This window comes from Rissa tridactyla, chromosome 2 (assembly GCF_028500815.1).
Source record: "Rissa tridactyla isolate bRisTri1 chromosome 2, bRisTri1.patW.cur.20221130, whole genome shotgun sequence".
NCBI lineage: Eukaryota > Metazoa > Chordata > Aves > Charadriiformes > Laridae > Rissa > Rissa tridactyla.
The window spans coordinates 162,245,691-162,255,803 of record NC_071467.1 but is presented as its reverse complement, the minus strand read 5'-3'; the positions used below and the strand labels follow the sequence as shown (position 1 = coordinate 162,255,803).

The window sequence follows — 10,113 nt, the reverse complement described above, 5'->3', positions numbered from 1 at the left end:
GTTGCCTGTGTTCCCTTGGCTACTTTTTATAGACAGGAGGTAGTCACGGTTGCTCTGGCAAGGCCCACACCTCATCAGCGTCTCCCATGAGGGCTGCCAGCTCCTGGTGGGTCTCTCCACTGCCCTGCCTCAGGAAAACACCCTCTGCACCGAGATCGGCCGCTCCGCTGGGGGTTGGGCTCACTCTGGATCAGCTCCCCTTGGCGTGTTTGACTCGTGATGTTTTGCCCAGCCCAGCAGGACTGGCAGGATGCCCAATGGTATTGCTGTGCCTTAAAGACATTGTGTCCTGGTTTGTACTTGCTCTACACATAGTCCTGCGCTGTAATAAATAGAGCTCACAGTACAGAGTCGAGCTAGGCGTGGTGCAACAAGATGTGAGAATGCAAACTCACTTTTGCATGCATATAATGGGATGTTTGGGCTCTCATCATGATAAGGCTATGGGCAAAGTGTAAAAAAGTGCCTCAGGTGACCTGAAGGGATAACTAAGGGAAAGAGGATGCACCCATAGCCAAGCGGAGGGAGCCAACAGGCTGAAAAGAAGGTGAGGACAAAATGTGGTTTAGCTGAGAAGAGCAGGTGCAAGACCTTAGTGGCTTATCAAGGGGAAACATAAGCCCCATTTTCAAAAAGGGAAAAAAGGATGACCCAGGGAACTACAGACCGGTCAGTCTCACCTCTGTGCCTGGCAAGATCACGGAGCAGATCCTCCTGGAAACTCGGCTAAGGCACATGGAAAATAAGGAGGTGATTGGTGACAGCCAATATGGCTTCACCAAAGGCAAATCGTGCCTGACAAATTTGGTGGCCTTCTATAAGATTGCCACAGCATTGGTAGATAAGGGGAGTGCAACTGGCGTCATCTACCTGGACTTATACAAAGTGTTCGACACTGTCCCGCACGATATCCTGGTCTCTAAATTGGAAAAGCATGGATTTGATGGATGGACCACTCGGTGGATAAGGAACTGACTAGATGGCTGCACTCAAAGTGTTGCAGTCAACTGCTCAATGTCCACATGGAAACTGGTGACAAGTGACGTTCCTCAGGGGTCAGTACTGGGACCAGTGCTGTTTAACATCTTTGTCAGTGACATGGACAGTGGGATTGAGTGCACCCTCAGCAAGTTGCTGATGACACCAAGCTGTGTGGGGCAGCTGACATGCTGGAGGGAGGGGATGCCATCCAGAGGGACCTTGACAGGCTTGAGAGGTGGGCCTGTGCAAACTCATGAAGTTCATCAAGACCAAGTACAAGGTCCTGCACCTGGGTCATGGCAATCCCAGGCACAAATACAGGTTGGGCAGGGAGTGGCTTAAAAGCAGCCCTGAGTAGAAGGACTTGGGGGTGCTGGTGGACGAGAAGCTCAACATGAGCAGGCAATGTGCGCTTGCAGCCCAGAAAGCCAACCGCATCCTGGGCTGCATCAAAAGAAGCGTGTCCAGCAGGTCCCCCCCCAGGAGGGAGGGGATTCTGCCCCTCTGCTCTGCTCTGGTGAGACCTTGCCTGGAGTACTGTGTGCAGCTCTGGAGTCCTCAACACAAGAAGGACATGGACCTGTTGGAGCAGGTGCAGAGGAGGGCCATGAAGATGATCAGAGGGCTGGAGCACCTCTGCTATGAAGACAGGCTGAGAGAGTTGTAGTTGTTCAGTCTGTAGAAGAGAAGGCTCCAGGGAGACCTCAGAGCCCCTTCCAGTACCTAAAGGGGCTACAGGAGAGATGGGGAAGGACTCTTTATCAGGGAGTGTTGTGACAGGACATGGGGTAATGGCCTCAAACTGAAAGAGAGTAGATTTAGGTTAGAATCATAGAATCATAGAATTGTCAGGTAAAGATCATCTAGTTCCAACCCCCCTGCCATGGACAGGGACATCTCTTCCTCCTCCTGCCCCCACGCTGGGAATGCCCCACGTTCATGACCAGAGCAAAGCCTGCAGAAAGGGACACAGCAGGGAATGGCCGAGAAGGTGAGGAGAAGCAGCATTAATTCTGCTCTTATGACTCTGTCCAGTGAGCCAGCGCCAAAGCCCGGATCCTGAAAATGCCCTGCCCCATCTCCAGCCATGGTCAAGTTCCATGTGAAACTTTGCAATTTGGGGAGATCTTGTGCACCAAAGCCAAAGTACAAAATGCATATCACCTCCAGGCATGTGTGGCTCAAACTTGGGACACGCTGGCCTTCAAAACATCATAAGCAATTGGAAACAAAAGGATGTTACAAACCTGAGTGACCAGCCTTCTCCTTGGACCAAGGGTAATGCAATGCTGTGGTTTGAGGAGATAGTTTAGTGGAAGGGTGCCGAATACATTCCCTGTTGCAAACAAGTGAAGCAGCAGAGGAGGCCACCCTTCTCTTTTTTTTACGTGACATGACTCTAAAATGTTGTGGCTGAGCTGGCAGCAGCCAACCAAGGTCACTGTTAAAGGCTGACCATGTCTGGGGAAAGCCCTCCAGATGCCCACTCAGTTTAAGTGACGTTGAATTGCAGCATATATGGCACGATTCAGGAATCTTCCACAGCTGCTCATAAGAGAAAATAAATATAGATTGTTCATCAGGAGGCTTGGAAATAAAAAAAAAGTTCTGATTGAACTCAATCACTCTGCTTTAACACTCTGTTTCTGCATTGCTTGTGGCTGATGGAAACCAAACACGTTTCCATCTGTGTGTTAAATTACAGGCTTACAACTTCTGTGTAGAAAACACTCCAGAGCCAATGGCAGTTACAAAGGCCAACTGTGAAACAGTAGGAAACAAACAAACAAAAAAAAAAATCATCAACACCATTTATTATTCACATATTGCATTACAAGTGTCTCTTATCAAACGCAGAGTATAATTTATATTATTCATGTAGAAACTCCAATTCAACACCACATAGAAATAGAAGCTAAATACGTGTGTGACGGGGTTTCAGTGACATCCTGATCAAACGTCGAGGCTTGGACCGAGGAGAAGGCCGACGACCCAAGCGATTAGTGCAGGAGGGACGCAGCCCGGCGCTCGCTTGCCCAGTACTACCACTCTACTGGCAATCGGTTATTGCTGTAAAACACGACAGGGATGGTTCCACGGGTACCAGTTTGCAAAGGACCGGGAAACACGTCGGGGGGGACTCGCGCAGCCAGGCGTAACAGACTGGGTTTCAGGAGGGGTTCGAAGTGCATCTTTTCCAAACGCAGAGCGACACAGATCTCTCCTTCTGACCATGAGTATTTTGTTGATCATCTGAAAGACCAGTTTCCAGACAGCAATGCCTCACTGGTCTGCTTCAGGAAATATTGGTTCAGATTGGGCATTTAGTATACACCTGACCATTCATAACTTGCTCTCCGAGCCTCTGTACATGTCCTCTGAGTTTACTCCATGCTCGCAGTGTCTCTCTTGGACACAGTGTCTCTCTTGGACAAATTTTCCAGTGTGCTGCTGCTGAAAACAAGAAGGAAAGAGGAAGAGAAAATATTTTTTCCGTCCTGGTTTCTGATACATTTCTTGTTGGCTTAAATTTGCACCTTTGAATTTTTTTTTTTTGCCTTAAATTCAGAGCTGCAGGTACCCACCTCAGCTGTGTGGTGGCTGCCCCTGTATTGTCTGCCAGGTCGACGCCACAGGTCTCGGGCAGCAGGAAGCAGAGAAACCCCACCACCACGGGCACACTCCCGAAGATGGCCATGGGGATGGCCCGGTGGTACTGGGTCAGGAGGCCAATCAGTGGGGTCACAACCCCTGACACCCGGGCTGACATCGAGCACAGCCCCACGCCGGTCTGCCTGGGGAGCAAGGATCAGTGAGAGGCACAGGCAGAGCTCGGCATCCCCTGGGCCACCATGGGACTGAGTGCAGCCATGGGGACAACCAGGCTCTTGCCCCACCACTGCCACCCGCCATGGTGGAATGAAGCCCCGATGTGTGGGGAGATCTCACCTGATGACGGTGGGGAAGAGCTCTGCGGAGTAGATGTAGGAGGTGGAGAAGGAGGCCGTGGCCATAAATTTGCCCATGGTGGCCAAGACGGTGATCACTACATGCTGGTCTGAGGGGAGGAGACGTGATCACCACTGTGACCTCCATGGAGAAGGTTCAGTTGGGACCAAAGATCTCTGCAGTGGGATTTCTGAGGACAGCCCTTTCAAACAGATTTTTCAAGCAAATCTGCCACCTAACCCATTGGAATTTGTTCCCCGTGCACCCTCTCCTGGAAAATACCCTCTGGATAACTGGCAAAGAGAACCCAGATTTCTCCTGAGGCCTTGGGCATTTCCTAAATCTGCAACTAGAGTGGGCCTCTGAGCTACCACAGGTCTTTGGGGAGTGCTCGGTTGGAAATACCTCATCCATGAGCTTGAAAGCATCGTGCAGCCCCTCTCTTTGTTTCAGCCTTACTCAGTACTATCAGCAGGGGTGAGGGCATGGACTGCAGCAATGTGAAGGTAGAAACAGATAAGTGGGGGAGCATTTGCTTTTCCCATTCATCGAAAGAAGTGAGAGACGGCAGCTTTTAGAAGGTCTCTTCTGCTATGCAGAGAGAGGAGGTGGTGGTGTCTAGTGGGTGATGGTGTGTAATGGACACTGCCTGCCAAAGGCCAGGAGCTGTGGAAGGACCAGGCATAGCTCTGAAGGAGAAGAAAGTCATACAGAGGGGAAGCCAGCACATTGGGAGTGCAGGGCAACCAAGGGGTTGGGCTGCGGCACCTGAGGCAGCTCAGCCCCTGAAAGCCAGCGTGGGTCTGCACAGCCGGGCTGGGAGGACGGGGTCTGACCCAGGATGGAGCTGGCTGGGGCTCCACCCAGCTGTGCTCTTGGGTTGGGAAGAGGTTGTTCACCTTCAGGGATGGCAGTGATGATAAGACACATCAGGCCAGAGAGCAGCAGAAGAACAGCTTGGGATTTCTTCCTCCCAAACCACTGCAGCAGGAAAATGCAGGAGAGTCGACCTGGTAACTCCACTATCCCAAAGACAAGCTGTGTCATGTAGATGTCCAGACCAAAACTTGTCACGTTAAGGCTCAGCCCATAGTAGACAAGGCTGTCTGCAAACCTGAAATTCAAGTAAAATGGAATAGAACATGTAACCAGATGGATTTTCCACAGGTTTATCCTCAAAAATCAGGGTGGTTAGACCGCACACGACTTATTTAAACACCCAGCAATCTCTGTTTTGCTTCTAGTCACCACCTGTGACGATTCTGTGGGATGTAGTTATATGAGATAAAGCAGTATAGATCCCAATATGGTCAGCAACTATTACACTGCCCCCAGAACTTCTAGGGGGGCACAAAACTACTCCAAGGCCCAGGGATTGCCCAAAGCTGGATTTACTCCAGCTTTTCTCATAAAACCATCAGCATCTTGAGTAATCAGCTCCACCCCAAGCCCAGACATGGTAAATCTGGTCCAGTATGGGGAGACGGAAAGGGAACAGAAGAACACATATACATAAACATGATGCCAAAAATCACATGAAGTGAACTTACAGTTCTTGTCAACCCTCAATCCCTTCTTTTCTTCATCTACAAGTTTGGAAAAAGGGAACCAGGGGATGTCTTACCAGGTGCACGACATGATTAAAGTCACCTTGCGGAGGTGTTTCTTCCGAAAGAGATCCAGAACACTTCCAGGCTTGGTCTTTGTCTCAGGCTTCAACTTGAAAATGCAGAAAGCCAAAGAGTCAAACCAGGCAAAGGAAACCCATGGCTCGCTCCCTTTCCATCTGCAGTCAAAGGAAAGCCTCAGCGGGACGGGCTTGTGAGCCCAAAGTGCTCTGGGGCTGGGCTCCTGCATCTGCTCTGGGTGCCCAACGCACTAGTTTGGTGACTAAGGTTCCTTGGGATAGACATTTCCCCAGTGGAGGGACTTTGAGGTAGGCAAGGAGGTAACCCTTCAGGCATTTATGCATGGAAAAGCAGAAACTAAAGAGAGACTTGGGGCTCATCCTCAGTGCTCCTGAAACGCTCACAGAAGAAAAGCCAGGGAAGCATTTGAGTCCTTTCCATATCCCAAGGTGGACTCCAGAAAGCTCCAGGCTGAGCCTCAGCAGAAGCTCTGCCTCTTCCTTGGCCTTGTTTCTGGTACAACGCAGCTGAAGCTGGAGTCACCCACAGGCCATCCCCAAACCATCCCCAGCAGGCATGGAAAGATGTTTATCAGATGAGCTCAGCTCCAGGGGCTGCTACAAACCCAAGCACAGAGGAAAGTCCCTGAAGACAAGCAGCAGTTGCGCGTGCCATTATTGGTACCTGCTCCAGGAGTCCTGGTGGGATGGTGCGCTTGTTGATGGACGCTGCCTTCTGAAGGACTTTCTTAGCTTCTTCTATTCTGCCTTTTGTCACCAGCCACCGAGCTGATTCTGGTATCACCCTGCCGAGGAGACGAAATCAGGAGATACCGCTGTGACCTGCTGAGTTTCCTCACAGCCCATATCCCTACAACCACGTCCAGCATCACGGGTGATGGATAGGTCTGAGAAACCCCCCAGGTCAGGTTTTCCAGGCCTATGTTTAGGCCCCAGAGGCCACATTTGAAGACCTGAAGCAAAGCAGCTGCCGCTCTCCGGAGTCCCGTGCCCCAGGGAGATGTGCTGAGCTCTGCAGAAGTTCCTCCAGCATCCGTACTCTTACGGGAAAGACCCAACCTGCTCCAGAGCTGCTGCCTCCTCACTGCCACCCCTCACACCCACTGCTGTCATGTCTGCAAGAAGCTCTGCCCCGCTCCTGCTTACCAGATGTAGAAGAAAAGGGCAAACATTGGAGCAGATCCTGCAATCTCCAGCAGCCTCCAGTTGCGAATACCGTAACTCAAGCCAGCCAAAAGCATCTGTCCGATGGCGGCAAAGCAGTGACTAATAACCACTGCCTTTGGCCGGTAGGAGGCACCAACCCATTCCGTAGCTAGAAGAATAACAAAGTTTCAGGGTCACCCTTTTCTGAACAGGCAAAGTTATCTTTTGTTATTGCATCTTGTGAGGCCATTTCTGTCTGCCTCACGGTAAGGGCATCCTACTCACCCAAGGACAAGTCAGTAATGAGAATTCCTGACACCGAAGCACCCATGACACACCTGAAGGCCATGTACACATAGAAATCGGGCACAAAGGCAAGTCCTACACCAAACAAGCCCTGAAGGAGGATGGAGATCAGAAAGACTGGCCGACGTCCGATCCTGTGAAGAAAGACAGGAGACACAGTTGATATTTGGAAAGACCTCATGGGGATGGGGAAAAGCCCAGGTGCAATACACAGCAATTTGGAAACTGTTCACACCAGAGGAGATTTGACACCCATGTGAACAAAGCTCCTTTATACATCCCAGGAAGTAACCATCAGGAAAAGCAGTATCTCCACTTCTGACCCATTGCGGTGCTAGCAATGGCAAAAAGAGTTGCTGGTAAAGGAACCATCCCTTGACGGGGCTCCATGTCCCCTCTTTTGAGAGCAGTGAGGATTGGACTGAAATGGACTGTAGTGCTGGTTCCCCTGTGAGACACTGTGTACACATGCTGTGCTGTTCTCCCTTCCATGTCCCCTGTGTGTCTGTGTCATGTAGGGAGCTGCGGACTTTGGTTTGTGTCACCATGAGCTTAGCAGAGTCGTGGGAAGCAGATGTACATCATTTGGTTACCTCAGCTGAATGTGGGTCCAACTCTGTGTCCAAACATAAGTTTCTGGGATTCCTAGGGACACCCTTGGGTAGCTGAGACACCAGTTGAGGTGTCTCACCTGTGATTCCTGAAGCACCCCCTGATAAAGCTGTATCTGCCTCCCTCTCTTTTCAACCCTCAGACATCTACAGACATGTCAGGTGGCCCCAGATGCCCTTGCTCAGCCAAGGGGACTGAGTCCTGTGGAGAGAGTATTTCACGCTCAATGCATGAACATCCTGAACTCTCAGCTGGGCTGTCCCTGGGTGCCAGGCAATAACTCTGGGAAGGTGGCTGTGTTTCCTCACCTGTCACTTAGTGTTCCAAAGATTATGGATCCTAGGAGAAGCCCCACCATGTAGACGGACTGGGAGATGTCGGTCAGGTCCTTCCTGTCGCACACCAGGTCAAACTGGAGGAAGGAAACACAGATGCTTTTGTTCTCGACAGACCCCATCTGCTTTCTGAGTGTGGGCAGCCCTTCTGGTCCATGGTTGACCCTGGACTTAGGTGCCCAAGGTCTCGCTCAAGCCCCTGGGAGCAGAGAACCCACCCCCAAGGACATAAGCCTCCATGGTGTACACGTAGCACACATGTCAGAGATGGGACAGGTGTATGAGGTGCTCAACCTGCCACTTCATCATGGTATACATATCCTGAGCACTGGGACCTGCAAGACACCTCTCCAGCCCAGGAATCCCCAAGGGAGTCTCCTGGTTGGCAGGTTTTTTTTAAAGTGGGACCTTGGGATAAGAGTCCCAGCAGCTTGCTTCTCCAACTGCAAAGACAGGGCAGGGCGGAAGGAGGAGGAGGAGGGCAGGAGACCAGTGTTTTCTCTGGTAAAGGAGGACTGGCATAGGAGTGGGAAAGGGTGCAGTAGCTACTGAGGACCCTCTAGAGAAGCTGTCTGTGAAATGGACACATTTCACAAAGGGACCCCAAGGAGCCTTTGCAAATGCCAGGGGAGGGAGGGAAGAAGGAAGAAGGGAGGAATGAGGGAAGGTGAGAGAGGAGCAGAGGTTGATGGAGGGAGAAGTTGAGGATGCTGACAGACAGAGCCTTTGCTCGACTGCATAGCCCATAGAATGTCTTCTTGCAGCCCTGAAGGTCTCTGGAGGTCACAGAACTATCAATAACGAGTCCTTGAAGATATCTTCCACAGATAAGGTGATATGAGGAGAACCAGGGTGAAGATTAAGGGAAACTGTGGCAGGGAGACCCAAAAGGTCCCTCAAGGCAAGATACATCATGGGTTCAAGGAGACATTGGAAAGGAGAGAGATGGTGGGCAGAGCACATGCTGGACTCACAGCCCCACTGTCTCTGCCCGTGGCCTCCCTGGGCATCTACATCATGGTCTTCCTGCAACAACCTCCCAAGGATTACAGCTGTGATCTGTGTGATGGAGCCAAGGTCCCCCAGTGCCTGGTGTAAATCTCATCCTGACTGCACCACAGCTAACATTGGCTTACCAAACTACAGGACAGAACATGCCCATCCCTTCCCTTCCACGTCCCTAGCACGTCAAAAGGTGATTACAGACCTCGGTCAGCAGGGACGGCGGTTGTGCTGCGGGGTACACCCAGCCATTGTTGCATTTCTCCGTGGCATTCAGGCCGTACGCCACGATGGAGTCGAGGTCCCAGTCCACCGGCGAGTACATGGAGCACTGCTCGTACGCTCCGTCCGCGTCCCGGGGCAGGGTGAGGTTCAGCTGCTCTTCCTCGGTCAGGTTGGGGCCGACGGCACGGATCCAGCTGGTGTTGCAGTGGTGTGGCACATCCACAACCATGAACACTTGGCCAATCATTTGGAAAGGATTAAGAAGCAGTGGGAGGGAGAGGAACAGTACCAGCAATTTCTGATATAGTCCAAACTTCCCCACAGCACTTATAAAATCTCCAAATTCAGTCATGGTGACTGTCTCAGTGGCCAGGCTGCACTAGGTCACAGTGTTTAAATAGGCAAATATTAATGTTTAAGCTATGTGAGCACTAAACCCCTAATCAGGTGTGATAAAATGAGCACTTGTATCGGCACATTTGTCCATTGCGATGATATACTGCAGTCCTCCAGGGTGTACTTTGTCACTAGCCAGTCCCTCCCTGTTCTTGGGGCCAGAACAAAGGTGCCACTCTTGGGGACAGCATGGAGACAGCTTCTCTTGTCCCAGCCTGGAGTGTTTCCCCAGGCCTCCTGAAGGAGGACTGTTCTGCAGCGCAAGGTGTTTGTCCGAGACATGAAGATGTGACTCTGCAAATGAGGGCTAATTTTCCTAAATGTGGTGAAGAAACCAGAGTAAATCTGCTGCTCTCATTAATGGCTTTCTGGATATATAGGCCATCCTGGAGACTACATGAAAGAGAAGCAGAAAAGCACTTCTCCTCTGGAACAGGAAATATGGCTGGTAGTCAAGAAGACTTGGTCTTGACAGCTGTGTCCCAAGCTGTCGGTTTTCATTTGTCCCATGTA

The 10,113-nt window shown here is 51.1% G+C and overlaps 1 protein-coding gene across 1 annotated transcript; it reads right to left on the bottom strand.

The window, feature by feature from the left end:
• Window positions 1-3,365: 3,365 nt before the first annotated feature.
• On the bottom strand, window positions 3,366-9,556 carry LOC128905117 (solute carrier family 22 member 13-like). The gene is made up of 10 exons (XM_054190603.1): window positions 9,185-9,556; window positions 7,951-8,054; window positions 7,010-7,164; window positions 6,725-6,893; window positions 6,243-6,363; window positions 5,555-5,649; window positions 4,830-5,044; window positions 3,931-4,039; window positions 3,567-3,776; window positions 3,366-3,435 (listed from the first exon to the last, which is right to left on the bottom strand). Exons 1-10 carry the CDS (start codon window positions 9,554-9,556, stop codon window positions 3,366-3,368), a joined length of 1,620 nt encoding a protein of 539 aa, XP_054046578.1.
• Between the last annotated feature and the right edge of the window lie 557 nt (window positions 9,557-10,113).

Coding starts and splice junctions, on each gene's coding strand:
- LOC128905117 (XM_054190603.1), bottom strand. CDS start 9,556: ATGACTGAATTTGGAGATTTTATAAGTGCTGTGGGGAAGTTTGGACTA. Junction 5,045..5,554: donor TTAATCATGTCGTGCACCTG/GTAAGACATCCC, acceptor CTTGAATTTCAG/GTTTGCAGACAGCCTTGTCT. Junction 3,777..3,930: donor CTCTTCCCCACCGTCATCAG/GTGAGATCTCCC, acceptor CTTGCTCCCCAG/GCAGACCGGCGTGGGGCTGT.